This window comes from Ostrea edulis, chromosome 3 (assembly GCF_947568905.1).
Source record: "Ostrea edulis chromosome 3, xbOstEdul1.1, whole genome shotgun sequence".
NCBI classification, from domain to species: Eukaryota; Metazoa; Mollusca; class Bivalvia; order Ostreida; family Ostreidae; genus Ostrea; species Ostrea edulis.
The window spans coordinates 30941999-30959525 of NC_079166.1; the positions used below are offsets into that span (position 1 = coordinate 30941999).

At 33.7% G+C, this 17527-nt stretch overlaps 1 protein-coding gene across 2 annotated transcripts in view; it reads left to right on the forward strand.

The window, feature by feature from the left end:
• Positions 1 to 3744: 3744 nt before the first annotated feature.
• Positions 3745 to 17527, forward strand: part of LOC125676105 (uncharacterized) — a 28181-nt gene continuing 14398 nt past the window's right edge. Inside the window, exons 1-4 of one of the 2 annotated variants that reach the window (XM_056160448.1) lie at positions 3745 to 3835; positions 9408 to 9520; positions 9965 to 10093; positions 13575 to 13712. In XM_056160448.1, coding sequence (XP_056016423.1) covers positions 9421 to 9520; positions 9965 to 10093; positions 13575 to 13712 — 367 coding nt within the window. In that variant the 5' untranslated portion in view covers positions 3745 to 3835; positions 9408 to 9420. Of the gene's footprint in view, positions 3840 to 9407; positions 9521 to 9964; positions 10094 to 13574; positions 13713 to 17527 lie in introns of both variants that reach the window. The other variant, XM_056160449.1, reaches the window with a different exon arrangement.

Below are 17527 nucleotides of genomic sequence, written 5' to 3' on the forward strand. Positions count from 1 at the left end.
TATAAGAAACTTTGAACTGTAGCCTATATTAATTAAACGTAGATCTACATAATTTGTAAAAATTATGAGAACCAATGGACAAATTCATACGATAGATCATACTGTCTGAATATATATCGCACATCTCCATGCGTAATACATGTGTACATGCTGGGCCTGTGTAATTGAAATGTTTACTGGGGTATTCCTAGAGAGAATGTTCTATCGTTAAAATGATAATGTCCTACGGCACCGATTGTGGTGAGGGCCTGTCCCGAGACACAGATTATTCTAACTAGGGTATTCCGTATGGCCGAATAAGTTTGTACTGTACGTTTGATTCGAACATTCATTCTGTTTCGAACAATATAATTTTTAAAGTAACAAAAGGTAGGGAAATCGGTACTTTTAAAGCCATCGGAACGGACTTCGGAATCAAACATACACGATAGGTTAACCCCCCCCCCCCCCCCCCCCCCCCCCCCCCCCCCCCCCCCGTACCTTTTTACCATAGGCCATGACTCTCATATTTACTCGTTTAGATATTGATTTTTTATTTTAAAAAAAATATATAACAACATAAAAACTCACCTCTTTGCTGTTTCTTTTTGAGTCTTATCAACTGTGTTAGGTGCATGTATTGACTTCCTTGGAATCTGACGTTTCCAGACGACACTTTTGTTATTTTTTTTTTTTTTTCGACATGGCCGCATTGCTTACGAGTTAATTTTTTTGATGGAAAGTGTTAATCTAACTTTGCATTTTAATTTTAGTTTACAAAATTGAGTCGTGAGTAATGCGGCCCATGTGAATTTATAGACTGAAGTTGGCAAATTTATGCGATTTTCCCGGAAAACGTGAAACTGCGGTAGGTTTGGGCATTTACTTGAGTGCTTTAAACATCCGGTGTGAGGAAACGATTGCGCAATACAACTTGGCTCATGTTATGGATAAAAAATATAATCTTAGATTTATTCTAAAGTGTTCTTTAATTTTTCCAAATTTGGTAGGCCAAAAATGGAATATTGTGGGTCATGTTCTTTTACAGTCTGTATTTACAAAGGCTGTAACTGCTTATTAGTCAGAATTAGTTTATTATTTTGTCAGTAAATCTCCATCCTCGGGATAAATGATCAATACCTGTTTTATGATGTATGCCACATGGTAATGAAGTGATTGAATTTTCACGTTTGACTATATATAAGCATGTCATTTGTGTGTATATCCTACTTAAATATTAGAAGCTCAATAGATATTCATATTGATTATGACTCATTGCCTACCCCGTAAGGAGAATAAAGGAAATCCCATCAGGTGTACTTTCGATTTGAAGTTTAAAAAAACAAACATTTGGAAATATATTGAAGATAAGGCAAAAGTGACTCTATATTGTAGCCAAATATTCTAACAGATTCATGGAGTTTTAACCAGTAGGTAATATTTTTTTATATCTTTCTGTATTTTCTACAAGATCATGATCTGTATAACCTTTGTGAAGTTTCATTTGAAAGACCATTAATTTGAACGTTTAGTATTACATTTTATATGCATACAAATATATGCATATAAAAGTACACAAGTATATAAGCATATATTAAAGTATGTAAGAATGCATGAACATAGCTAGTGTATCAATATAAATATATTTACATGCATGTATGCATGTATGTATATGTCAATGGAAGTATGTATGTTGGCATCTATGTATGTATGCATATGTGTATGTATGCACATGTCTATATAAAAATGTGTGTGTGTGTGTGTGTGTGTGTGTGTGTGTGTGTGTGTGTGTGTGTGTGTGTTGTTCTTTATCCTGCCCTTTCACTACCCTGATATTTCGGGAAGAATGATAAATACCTGTTTTATGATGTATGCCACATGGTACTGAAGCGATTGAACTTTCACGCTTAACTATATATAAGCGTGTTATTTTTTGTATATCCTACTTAAAATTAAATATTAGAAGCTCATTAGACATTCACATTGATTATGACTCATTGCCTACCCCGTAAGGAGAATAAAGGAATCGCAGCAGGTGTACTTTCGATTTGAAGTTTAAAAAAGCATTTTGAAATATATTGAAGCTAAGGCAAAAGAAAATCTATATTGTAGCCAAATATTCTAACAAATTCATGGAGTTTTAACCAGTAGGTCATATTTGTTTATATCTTTCTGTATTTTCTACAAGATCATGATCTGTATAACCTTTGTTAACTTTCATTTGAAAGACCATTAATTTGAACTTTTAGTATTATATTTTTATATGCATACAAATTCTGCACATATTTGTATGATTAATTGAATAATATTAACGTCATTTAAGACCATACCTAGATATTACAACAAATTAAAGTATCGGCATAGTCCAACAAAGTAGATTGAATAGTATTGCTGCAGCAAGCTATAGGGAATTTATTACCAAATATGGGTTCAAGAAATATCAACAGTTATATCAAAACATGTCGTGGAGGGTAAAACAACAATACTGAAGCGATTTATCATGCAAAACACTCCGAGATATTTCATATCAAACATTGGTACCTTTCTTAAACACACACATATATATCTGAGATCGATTTCCAATTATCTTTAATTATTCTTATACTATATAAAATGAATCAGAGACATATGAAACTTTGACAAAAGCTAAATTTATGCATATATAGGAAAACAGAAAGGAATGAACCACAATTTTTAATTTAATTCCCCAGAGTTCTGACTCTAGGACCACAGGCACCTGAAGTATGGATACTACCACTCCCCCTTTTTATAATTTCTTTTTCTTTTTTCCTCGCGCGGTGATGATTTCTCTGAAATGTGTATACCGGTAGAAGGCCAATCTCGATAGCTTATAAAAAGTGAAAAACGATTACATAAATCGAAAGAGGGGTGAGATTGGCAGGGAATCAACACCTTTCGGAGAAATTATTGCCGAAAAAATATCAAAAGGGGAAGGTAAGCAGTATCCATACTTCAGGTGCCAGTGTCTAGGACAGGTCCTAAGAAGTCACAGTGTTATATTTAACATACTAGTGTATCATATTTTGCATCAACGGATATTTTCGTTGTTTCCAACCAATGAAAATCATCCTTACTATAATAGTCTTCTGTTGCATCATATTACCCATAATGCAATTATTGCACATACATCACAAAATTCTCGAACATACATCACAAGGTATAGAACATACATCACAAAATTATCGAATACACATGACAAGATATAGAATATACATCACAAGATATATAATATACATCACAAGATATTGAACATACATCACAAGATTATCGAATATACATCACAATATATAGAATATACATCACGAGATATGGAAATTACATCATAAGATATTGAAGATTCATCACAAAATATTGAATATACATCACCAGATTTTCGAATATACATCTCAAGATATTGAACACACATCAAAAGATATTGAACATACATCACAAAACTATCGAACGAAGCAACGTTTTACACGCCATAATCGTCATTGTTTGAGCATCAAGTAATTAGTTTATTATTTTGTCAGTAAATCTCCATCCTCGGGAAAAATGATCAATACTTGTTTTATGATGTATGCCACATGGTAATGAAGCGATTGAATTTTCACGTTTGACTATATATAAGCATGTCATTTGTGTGTATATCCTACTTAAAATTAAATATTAGAAACTCATTAGACATTCACATTGACTATGACTCATTGCTCACCCCGTAGGAGAATAAAGGAATCGCAACAGGTGTACTTTCGATTTTAAGTTAAAAAAAGCATTTGGAAATATATTGAAGCTAAGGCAAAAGAAAATCTATATTGTAGCCAAATATTCTAACAGATTCATGGAGTTTTAACCAGTAGGTAATATTTTTTTTATATCTTTCTGTATTTTATACAAAATCATGATCGCTATAACCTTTGTGAAGTTTCATTTGAAAGACCATTAATTTGAACGTTTAGTATTACATTTTTATATGCATACAAATATATGCATATAAAAGTACACAAGTATATAAGCATATATTAAATTATGTATGCATGCATGAATATATCTGGTGTATAGATGTAAATATATTTACATGCATGTATGTATGTGTCAATGGAAGTATGTATGTTGGCATCTATGTATGTATGCATATGTGTATGTATGTATGTATGTATGTATGTACATGCCTATATATAAAAGTATAATATATATATATAACTACGATTCCCGACTTACTGGTGGGGTGTGTAAAATCACTGACTACGCACCTTAAATAGATTTATTTCACCTAATATCTATTCTGCATACACGCACTTTTGGATATCCGTAGTCAAAATCAGTACGGCCTAACAATTAGTATGAAACACATCAGACAGCTTTTGACCCAATGATAGGTTGTATTGACGAACTTGATCGTTATAACGACCATAGAATTTGCGAAATGCTGACTTCAATCGAGACTGTTGAAACCCTGTAACTTCAGCTTGTTTGTCAGTTGCTTGCCTCGATTCAAAATATGACCATACGCAGAAAAAGCTTTTGCGTATCGGATCAGTTGAGAGATATAAACACCATATGCAGGTGATAATGGAATATTGTTACATAAATATGGGAAGTTGACGATTAAGAAGCTGAAATCATCCCGTTTGTCATACAGTTGAGTTGTCAGCTTGCCGTTAATGCCTAATTTATCGTGAGGAATGGTCGTGTACAGTGTTGAGAAGTCATAGATTTTGATGTTGTTGATTTGGGAAAAGTTTACCCATTTCAAATTTACTAAAAGTTCATTCGAATTTTTTAGAATCCACATTTGATTAACACCACTTCTGGAATATGTAGTCGCATAGTAAATTGGAAGTGTCTCCTTCATAGCTGTCAATATGTTCGTAAGGAGCAAAGATAAGGGCTTGGTAGAGCACCTACTGGATCCAGCAATGTATCTTTGTTTGTAGGGGGTTTTATGAAGTTTAGGAATCCAGTATAGGTATGGTAACTGATATTCATTTGACCCATTGATTGGGATATTAAATGTGTCTAAAACTGAAGCATGGTTTTGAAGAATTTCATCTTTTGAAAGGGCAGTTGGAGTATCAGTATGATTACCAAAACTGGAAGTTCGTTTATAATACAGTTGTAATAATGAGCCTTACAAACAAACACAATGTTGCTACAAGCTTTGTCTGCTGGAACCAAAGCATTTTCCTCATGTAACCTATCTAATTCTTTTATCATTTCTGGTTTACTAAACACAACAGGATAGATTGTACGTACTTTTGTTTTGATATGTCTATTGCGGGATTTTAATATTTCTCTCATGCTTTTAACCCATTCTGACAATGTATCAAGTTCTTTTTCGTATTTAGCCCATCGTCTGGCATAATCTTCGACATAATTCATAATATAGATGAAGTTCTGTCGCCAATTAAAAGACCGAGGTTCTCTGTATTTAGGACCTTTTAGGATAGGTGATTTAATGTCCGCATTTTCAACTATATCAACATCACCAGTAATGACATGTCCAGCTGGACTATAGTTAAAAGAAGATATAAAACAAAAACACGTTAGTGTATTGTGTATAAGATGGTCTGTATCGAGGCATTGCAAAGTTTGTTCATAATTGAAAAGTTTGGATGCCATAGTAGAAGTATAGATGTAGGAAATATAGGGTGTAGACTTGAACTTGAAATAAGTTGGAATACACGACTGAACACTTTTATGACGAAGAATCAAATATGAATTAATTTCATTATAAGATAGCTTTAATTAGATTGTATTGATTGTATTTTTAACATCTCTCACGAGAATTTTTCACTCATATGGAGACGTCGCCAAGACCGGTGAAGGCCTTTAAATCTAGACCTTTGCTCGGCGCTTATGGTCATTGAGCAGTGAAAGTTCTTTAGTGTGCCACACCACATTTCAGTTTTTAAGGTCATATCCGAGGACCCATGACATTTATACCTGATGCCGAGCAGTTGGTGATAGATCTGTCACTATCTTTTTAACGACTTAGGTCTGTAGCGGCTGGGATTCGAACCCCGGCTTTCCTAAGGCGGGTGAACTCTCTAATCCATAGACCACCGCGGCGGTTGGTCTAATACGCAATTTCCGAGTTGCCCAATAGTTCTCTCCCTTTGTGGAACTCTTACGCACAGTGAGATGCAAACCATACCATCGTCCACACGCGATGGACACAAATGCTTATCACATATTGCCTAAAGGCCGATTATCAAACATCATGCGACCACCCAAACTGCAGGGACACACAATATTTGTAAGTTTATTAGTATTTAACAATAAAATAGCTTAAACAAAAATCGCTAATCACCATTTTTCCTTGTGTAAAATATCACTCGTGCAGAAGATGAAATAAAAAATAATTTCATATTTATTTTAATGGCCTAATTCAATCACACATTATTCTTAATATGTTCAGTTTAATGTATACCAACGGCTGATATAAACAAAATTTAACAGCGTTTAACAGAACACTGAACGTACCTCTATCACAGGAGAGCTGATATTTCGGAATTTGCGTATTAAATAATCTGAACTTGGTCAATTGATATCTAGTGAATTATATATAACAGATAACTTTAAATTGGTGGAAAATTGAGGGCAGATTTTTCTAATTTAAAAGTTGACGTAATTGAATTAACCCTTCATTTTGAAGATTTGTTACAATGTAAAATCACATATCTTAAAGTTAAATTTTACGTACCTTCAATTCAGTTAGAGATAGGTAAAATCATTGCAGCAAGTATTTTTGTCCGCATTCCTAAAACATTTTGAAAAAGGAAAGAAAGTAAGAAAAGGAATATATCAATTACATGCAAATACAATGTAATGTAATACGTTGTGAATTATGAATTGGGATAGAAACTCCCAAACTCCTAACTGTCAGTGACAATATGGATATGACCGAGATGCAAAAGAGAAGGTAATGTTTTGTATTCATTGTTCGTTGCATATGCATACAGTGTAATTGAAATGTAGATTTGCAGTCAAACATATGACAAAACACTGTGAATGATACAGTGGTTGAAAAGTTGAAATGATATTATATGACTGCGGATAACTCCGTTTACTTGATCAGGATATAGGGCTCACGGCGGGTGTGACTGGTCAACAGGGGATGCTTACTCCTCCTGGGCACCTGATCCCACCTCTGGTGTGTCCAGGTGTCCGTGTTTGTCCAACTATCTATTTTGTATTCCTTATAGGAGTTATGAGATTGATCACTATTCGTTATCTTCACCTTGCATATATATATATATATATATATATATATATATATACAAATCACTAAAATGACCAACGACACGAACAATCAGATTGTCAAATTTTCGGGAAAATCTTCAGGAAAAACGAAAATAATTACATAATGTAAAAGAGAAAAGAATTACATTATATATATATATATATATATATATATATATATATATATATATATATATAATCCAAATAGAAAGAGTTGATATCACACAGCCAAAATAATTCAATAAAAAAAGCAGGAAAATATACAGTTCCAAAATATATTTAAATCACTAGCGCTTTCTGGATTTTAACATCCATCCTCATAACAGGTGAATACAAATTAATAATGAATACAAAGTTGTTTATCTTAGAGACGTCTATTGTGACGTCATGACGACATGATAGTCTTTGCGAGGAGGGAATATATACATGACGTCATAATACAAAAGTTTGGGGAAAGGTGACTTGGACAAAATAAGCATAAACATTTACATGATAAAAGTTGTTGAATTAAGATGTTTAACAATCAGAATTTTTCATATGTGCATATATATACATGTGTGTATATATATATAATTTTTATATATATATATATATATATATATATATATATATATATATATATATATATATAAAATTTTCCAAAACTTAAATGAGTTTAGTAACCAGGTTGGAATATTTAAGAGATTGTTTAAAAATATCAATAGATCTTCAGAAGTGTTTAACATGATATTGCATGACAGTTCACAAAATATTAAAAAGTGGAAGCACACATCGCTGTGTATTTCATTTCTACTTGATTGACACTTGTGACATACATAAGATGTTTGTCAAAGAGTTCAATATATCTGTTATAATCCACCATTAAGCTGTCAATGAAAAAATTGTCATAACTTAGAATGGGAATAGTATATGTCGATGTTTTTGTTTTGAACATATTCTATTGATGAAACCCAGAGGATTGGGAACAAGTTCTAAAACCTTGCAAATCCCTCTCCTAATGTTGACGTAATAATGGTAGATCTAAATGTTGTGACTAACCCGATAATTGAGAGGGACGGTTTGATGGTAGCTAGAGAAAACTAGTCACAGTTTACATTGGAATAGTATATGCCAATGCAATAATGGTAGATCAAATATTTCGTCTGTGTGGTACTTTTACCAAACGAAATGCACAACGTCATGCATAGCTGAGCTACGGTACATTAACAAAGTTGTTTATTCATCCTATTGTTCAAGTATTGTGTGATTAGATACTGCCTATGTAGTTATTGAGGATTTAAACAAAGTTTCTTCTGACAAAACTTTGAGGATACAAAAATCATGATTTCATTTGGTAAGTGAAGAAAACACTCGACTTACAGTAGATGTGCATGTACTTGTAAAGGTATGTCATATGTATATACTTCATTTGTAAATGCGGGCTCTCACAAGATTTTCTTATTATGAAAATAGCGTTTTTAAACATTTCGGACAGCATTAAACCTAGTTGGAGGTTGTATTGGCGAAGTAATTCCTTATCAAGACCATTTAATTTGCAAAATACTGACTTTAAATGAGACAATTAAAACCATTTTAACGTCAACTTCTTTAACAGTAGCCTGCCCCGATTTAAAAACTGATCATACATAAAGCAAGCTCTTGCCTATCGAATCAGTTGAGAGACATAAACACAGTATGCAGTTGATAATGGAGTGTTGCTACATAAATATGAAAATCTGACGATATAGACAAAGTCAAGTTATCACGTTTGTAATATAGTTGAGTTGTTAGTTTGCCTTTAACATCTATGTCCAATAAGTTATATCAGTATGGAGCAGATGTGGAAGACTCTGTGGTGTCTTTAATTTTCGACTTTGCTAGGATATATGGAATCGACATGTGGATGAAAATTATAATCTTTGATATATGAACCGTCGCTATATCTGAATGTCGAGTTGAAAACCACAGCTAGAAATTCTAATGTAAAAGGTGTTGATAAATTCTGTCTTATAATGATATAAGATCAGGTCAGCTAATGAAAAAGCAGAATTAATGACAATGGGCATTGCAAAAAATATTGGAAGACCTGATCACCAAAGTAAGCAACGATATTAATGAGGAACTCTCTATCTTTCGAATATCAACTTCCGAGTAGTTGTAATTTGTGTTTGATATTGATTAAGTACAAGTTGTTGTCATTCAAGGTCATACCTGGACATGGCAACACAGCAGAAAATCTTCAACGTTCGGCGTAGTCCAACAGAGATCATGAAATATCGAGTTGTTGCATCAACGTATGGGGAACTACTTACAATATGTAAGTTCGAGAATTATACATGATTATGTTCAGACAGGTCGTAGAATATTATAATTGGCTAAATCAAATTTCCACGTAAGAAATTTATCATGCTAAACACTCCTAGCTGTTTTATATTAATATAATAATTTCTTTATATTCATTCTATACATACTTATATAATACTATCTAGAAGACAATGATGCCAGAATCCAGTGATACAGATATCCATAAAGTATTGTATGGAAATGTCGAGTGAGGATGCTTACTCTTCCTAGGCACCTGATCCCACCTCCAGTGTGTCCAGGGATCCGTGTTTGCCGAACACTGAATTTTGTATTTCTTATAAGAATTGTGCGATAGATCACTGTTTGTGTATCTATTTCTTTTTTTATAATTCGCACAGCATGTTATCAGATATATGTGTGTTGTTAACATAACAATGAAACATTTTATTCTTGAAAGGTAAACGAAAGCTTGACATTGGATATGACGCAAAGAAAATTTGTCTGTACAGACTCGACGATAATACCGTAGTGGACGAAGAATTGTTTCCTGACTTGGAAAACAACACCATACTTATTCTTTTTAGAGGTATATCAAAATGCTTTAGACATCCATATACAGTAAATAGAAAAACGAAGTGATAGAAAAGCAATGCAAATGAGTGTAGATACGGGCTCTGAATGTCAATCAAAGTTATCAAAATGCATGGATATTTCCAAATATCATCAATCGAATACGAGTTTTACTACAGCATATAGTTTTTTTGTTTGGTGTTTGTTTAGCTAGAAATTAAGATTCTTTTCATATGATGTTCAATACTTTGATCAAATACATAAAAATGCAGCTATGTCAAGGTTACCAGAACTAAGTAAAGTTAATTAAAATGACACTTCAGATGCTTGTCATGTTACCAAAATCCAGGCCTCTGCATAAATGTTCGTTATATAGAAGAACTTATTATACCGGAGATGGCCCACTTGTAATTGTTAATTGGAATTTCAACATTCTCGTTTAATGTCAGCATTTCTATAAATTCAATAAGTTATATTTCCAAAAACGCTCTGTTACTGTGTCGAATACTGTCTTGCGTGTTTCAATTGTTGGGTCGTTCTTTACAAACGAATTTTGACTCCATGTAGCTCATCAAGATATAGCACTAACGGTGGATGGTATTGGTCAACAAGGGACCTGGTCACATTTATACAATAACCAGGGATCCGCCTTATCTTTTATTCTTTGTGGGAAATTGACCACAGTTCGTTATTTTAACCTTTTCATTATTGCATCGGCCATGTGACCAATATTTATTCAAGGTCGTGCAATAAATTGTATCGGTACAAGTAATTATTCCCGTAGCATTGAATTAGGCAGGCAAAGTGTTATCACATTTGCATGAAAAGGGTGATCATAAACTTTCAGAGCGTCTAGCATTGTCAACTTTGGGATTAAGAAAAAGTGAAGGTAATGAACAGTGAACAAACTCCTATATCGAATACGCAATAAAAAGTTGGGGAAACACAGATCCCTGGATATACCAGAGGTGGGATCGGGTGCTTATGAGGAGTAAGCATACATGTACCTGCCAACCAGCCACACCTACCGTGACCCTATATCTTGATCAGGTAAACAGTGTAATCCGTAGTAAGAATCGATGTGCCAAGAATGGTCTAACAATTAGTATGAAACAATTCAGACATTTTGATCCGTTGACAGGTTGTATTGGCAAACTTGATCGTTATAACGACTATAGAACTTTCGAAATGCTGACTTTAAACGAAACTGTCGAAACTCCTGTAACATTAACATGTTTGTCAGTCTCGATTTAAAAACTGATCATACGCAAAACAAGTTCGTATGTATCTCGATAGCAAGGATTAATTATTAATGCACAATAATAATTGGTACCCAATAAGATTCGGAAAATTGCATTTCCATCTCCTGTTTCACATGAAATATCATCTTTCACATGCACCAAGTCGTTGTTTACACACATTTGACTTTCTTATTCTAATAAAAAAAATAATAACTTGATACATTGTCAGAATGGATTAAAAGTCTAAGAGGAACATTGATATGCCGTATTAGACACATCAAAACGTACCATTTATACTTCTGCGTTTGGAAAACAAAAGTGATGAAAGAATTACGTTACATGAGGAATATGTTTTAGTTCCAACAGACAAAGCTTTAACAACATTGTCTCTGTGAGTTTTGCTTATTACAACTGAATTTTTAAACAAACTTGGCATAATTCCACATTTGATAATCGTACTTATATTGCAATGACCCTTTCAAAATATGAAATTCTTCAAAATCATGCTTCAGTTTTAGATACATTTAATATATCATATCTACCTAGTAGTGTATCAGCCCTGATACACCTATCATGGCTGGCAAAGGCAGCTGCTAGGAGCTAGGATTGTCCCACCCTAATGGTCGAGATATCCCTGTCTCGGTCCGTTATCAAGGGGCTGTCTCGCCCTCAAATTTCAAATGACTATTTCTTCTTTAATCGTTTGATATCTAACAAAACTATATGACAAAAGGATGTTTCACACAAAGATTTTTTCTGGTATGATATTTTGTTCCACTCCAAAATTTAATTTAAGGTGGGTCCTTAGTCCTGGATTTTTGGGGTTTAAGTAGCATTTTTTGTTTGGAATCAATAAATTAATATTCAGAGTAATGAAAAAAGGCAAAACAGTTAAGGATTTCCATATTAATTTTCATTACAGACACTACTGAAGTCGTGTACCCCTATGTAGATTTTTATGAAATTCATTGGAAACAGTTATTTGTTGTTATTTTAAAATAAAAGCAACAAAATATTTTTGAATTGCATTTATTTATCGGGAAACATATCAATAACTAAAACACATGTCATTTTCAATATCTTCATCAAGTTTTAGAATGATATGTGCAAAATTATTGAATTAGCGTTATTCTCCAAAATGTTAAAAAACAAACAAATGTGGACGCATTTTCCTTATTACATGGTTTACATATCATTTTTTCTGTTTATATTAGTAGATGTACATCTGTTATAGTTATTTATGAAAAAAAATCCATACCTTTCCTTAATAATTTCAAATCTATAGCTTCCAGAGTATGTATACCCCCATAAAAAACCGAAGTCTGGCACTATACAGTTGAGCTATTCAAAATCACTCGGGATTAAAATTTTATGTAATTTCATGAAAAGACACAGATAATGATTCCTTATCACCTTGGTAAAATGTTTGTCAAAAATAAAGGAAATTTATCGCATAATGGACTTGATAAATAATTTAATGAAAACAGAGTTATTGTCCTTGGATTCAATATTTTAAAACATATCATTGACTTTTCAAATATAACTAAGACTTTTCAAATATTTTATGGCTAACAAGATTTTTTACAATAACTATTGAAAAAGGTTCCAACAAAATTTATGTTCATCTCATTAAATCATTGACTTTGCAAAATCCTATGACGTCACAGGAGTGTGGAACTACGTTAAGCAGATAATTTGATGAAAACGTTTACAAAAAGCGCAAAATTGTAAGCAAAGGAGGGTAACAATAGTAACAATTGTTAATTTAATTTAGAACAATAAAACGTTTTAACTTTACGATCAAACAATCAACAGCAGGAAAATTATGGAGGGTGATGCAGAAGCATTTTCAGACATTCCCGATCCTAATGGAGATCAAAATGTTAATTACGGCAATTTTGATGTAGACAAAACAAACTTTCTTTCAAATTGGAGAAAGGAATATCTTGACTATTTAATGACATATATGATATGAAATAAAAAGATTAAATTATCAATTGACAAGCCTTTACCAAGCATATTTACACGTTCACAACTGCAAAACTTGATAACGATAGTAAATATCAACGAATTCTTAATAGTTCCCTTGCAATAGAACTATAGACTAGTATGTCGTGACAAACCTTTTACTTTGACGTTATATATTGTGAGGTGTATTGGAGTGCATTTCTGTATAACCTGATTTTTCTGGGGGGACGTTGATTAAGCTGTGATTATTATTCACTAATAGAAATTTATTTTTCTTTATTTTAATAGCAACACGTTTAGAGTATCCTCCCATTGTTTTCCGAGTACAAGAATCAGACAAAACCTTCTTTCAAATCGGAGAAAGGAATATCTTGGTTCGTGTTAAAGTTTCTGAAAAGTACACAAATTATATGGATGGATTAATTGGTATGTATTAACTTAATATATCACTTAATTATCAGACATATGTTTACAACAACAATGGGAGAACTTTAATACTGAACGAAGCTTACCTTGCACAAAGGTATTCATGTTTGTATTGTTTTATATATAATGGACATTTACGAATGTTTTACCCGTCCGTAGATACAAATAGCATGCTGTCTGACGTGATTTTTGCCAAATGTGCTCCTTGCTTTTAACTACCGATGACTCCACTTACCCAGATATGGGGTTCACGGCGGTGTAACCAGGTGATGCTTACTCTTCGTAGATGCCTTCTACATATCCAAAACTCCGTGTTTGCCCAGCTTTTAATTCTATATTATTGTATCTATGAGATTGATTGATGTACGCGTTATCTTCACCTCTTTACCTATTCGATGAACATGCGTTGAGTCTCTATATATCCGTCTGCACTATGTGTCTGCCTGCACTAAATGTCCACTCAATTTGGAACCAAACTGTCACTAATTGTCCGCCCGATTTTTTTCCAAAGTGTCACTATATGTCCTCTCACTCTTTTAACCAAATGTTACAATATATCCGCCTATAAGAATGTAATTACTATATAGAGTTGGTGTAAAAGACATAATATTTTGAATTCTATCAGTACGAGAGACAGAAATCGACATTCATGCTTAGTAGTAACACGTATCTACCTAAGTCACCTTTTATCGTTTCGCTTATATTTGGGCAGCAGTGATTGTGTATTGCATGGCTACCAAGAACTTGGTTTTTATGAGGTATTCCCGTTATTTTCTTATATCGATATAAAAATTTCATATCATATTGGAAGGGAAAAGTTTAATGTCACACATAGATATCCTAGCTAAAGATAGAATGTCCTAAACGTATAAATTGGGAAAATGGAAACAAAGATTTTTTTATGTTTACTATTATTGTAGCATTCTTGGCACACTGATAATTTGACGGACGACAGCTAGTTCTCCATGTCTCACAACACGATGTGTTTAAGTTGTGTCGGTCTGACAACATGATTTGTGAATTCACGAAGATGGCATGCATTCTTTGCATGTTGTGTCAGCGCAACAACGTGTTGAAAACGCATGGCAGTGTTGGTTTGTTATATGACTGTGCCTAAAACGTGTAGTGTCAGGTTAATGACGTCGTTTATTACATAAACTACCCCCATGTCCTGCCATGTTGTGTTTGACGTGCTTTATCTTAATAGTCATATATCGCGTTTTATTTAGTCCCGTTAGCATGACAGCGTTTTTGGTTTTATGGTATCTTGAGACCAACGACATATCTTTAGCTGGACTGTTTAACGGCTGTGTGTATTTGCGTTAATGTGTTGTCTAAAGGTATGATAAGCCATGTAGCGTTGAGTGTAATACCATTAGCGTGACTGTGTGTTGTTTACAGGGACGTTAAATCAGAGAGTGTTCTGTGTAGTACCGTTAGGGTGTTGTTTACTGAGTGGTGACGTTAAACCAGGTAGTTTTATATGTACTGTCGTTTGCGTGATGTTTATAGTTACGTAAAAACACTGTTGTGTTGAGTTCAGTTGGTTGAGCTTGGCTGCCTTTTTGGTTATTCTCATGTTCTTGGTATATCAACAGCGATGTGAATATGGCTGCGTCAGCGTAAGTTTGTGTTTATTTATAATTTAATGTTTGTCAAACCAACGACGTGTTGTTTGTAGCTGCGTTTGCACAAGTTTGTGTTGGTTATCATTTCACGTTCTTGTATTTTAAAAGGCTCATGGAGAATTCATATTAATCAATCAATATTTTTAGAGTACTAAATGTTATTAACACTATGAACCATACTTGTACTATTCACTACTTCTTGATCTTGGACCAACAGCGGTCAACAAAGTGATCGATATTTGTTTTGGTCAAAATCACACATGTAGCCTATTGATGGAAGCTCGTGTCATTTCATTCGCGAATATAGGAAATCATGAGTCGAATACCTACACATTATAAAATTAACTGAATCCGGCCTGGAGATGACAAAAGAGTACGGAGCGGCACTCTCAACGTATTCCATAGCTAGGCACGTTTCTTGTTTACCTGCACTGTGTAGCATACACACCATAACTGGTATCCGTCTGTGACAACTTAATCCGTACCTGATTTTCGGATTATTAACGAAGTCATTAAAGACAGTTTTCTTTGATCAATATATATCCCCACGCTTTCGGTGTTTCACTATATCCTTCCAACTTCAATTTTTCATTTTGAAATAATAATACCATTCCACCTAATCAATGAATTGTCGTATTTAAAGTTTAAAATTTCAATCTAAATATAAAGCAGCTATCTTATGAATATTTTGCGGGCCACGTTTTTGCAATATTTTCGAAATAGTGCCTCTATGCATATAAAAAAACATTAAAATATTAATTCGTAAATATTTTACAAGATTGGATAAATTATGATGATTTTAAGGTGAATCTAAATCATGCACACGTGTATATATAATGCTGACTCATTTTAACAATTGTTTATGAAGAAATAACGGCAAACTGACAACTCAACTGTATGACAAACGGGATGATTTCAACTTCTCTATCGTAAACTTCCCATATTTATGTAGCAAGATTCCATTATCACCTGCATGTGGTGTGTATATATCTCAACTGATTCGACGCGCAAGAGCTTGTTCTGCGTATTGTCAGTTTTTAAATCGAGGCAAGCAGGCTACTGAAAAACAAGTTGATGGTACAGGGGTTTCAACAGTTTCGATTGACGTCAGCATTTTGCAAATTCTATGGTCGTTATAGCGATCTAGTTCGTCAATACAACCTGTCTTTGGGTCAAATGATGTCGGACGTGTTTCATACCGATTGTTAGGCCGTTCTTGGCACACTAATTTTGACTACGAATACCTCCGTTTACCTGATCAGGATATAGGGTTCACGGCGGGTGTGATCGGTCGACAGGTTGACAGGGGATGCTTACTCCTCCTAGGCACATGATCCCACCTCTGGTGTGTCCAGGGGTCCGTGTTTGGCCAACTGTCTATTTTGTACTGTTTTTATGAGTTATGAGATTGATCACTGTTCCTTATTTCCACCTTTCATTACACAACTGACCATTGAATAAAAAAGAAAAATATTGTGCTAGTTCGTAAAAAGTAGGTAGATATTTTGTGCAGGCAGATATACAGCAATACTTTGATAGAAAAACAACAATGGGCGGACACAGTGCAGGTAGACATATAGTGATTCAACAGCAAGCAATAACTCAATAGTACTAAGAAAAACACTCATTATGAATTGAATTTTATTGCATCAGAAATCAATATGTTTTCGGTCATATATTATCTTGATTGGTTAGGATGTAAACTACGGGTTTTGTCTTATAAACAAGAATGCTGCAAACGGTACATCATACGCCTGATGGACACTGCAATATATGTATCAATGATGAGTAAAGGTCCATGAAGTTATTTAACCTACTTTTAACATTAAAGTAGACCACGGAGCAGTAACTAAACTGAAATGTAAACTGAATCTGTATTTTCTAAGAGGAAAAGAGGACCATGGGCCACATCACTCAAACGAGCAGCAGTTTCTAGCAATAGACAGGTGTGAGCTAAACTATCATTATACAAGCAGTTGGGTTCATAACTAAAATTTCATTAATTATCAAATTTAATTATTAAACTTGACTGCAAATTCATCAATTGCCATATGCCCTTGTAGACGAATGTGACCTTTCATATTAACAAATTTCATCGAAGGATGAAAGAAGTAGATAACGAACAGTGATCAATCTCATAACTTCCACAAGCGTTGTACCTAGTTTGGTTCCCTATACGTTCGCATG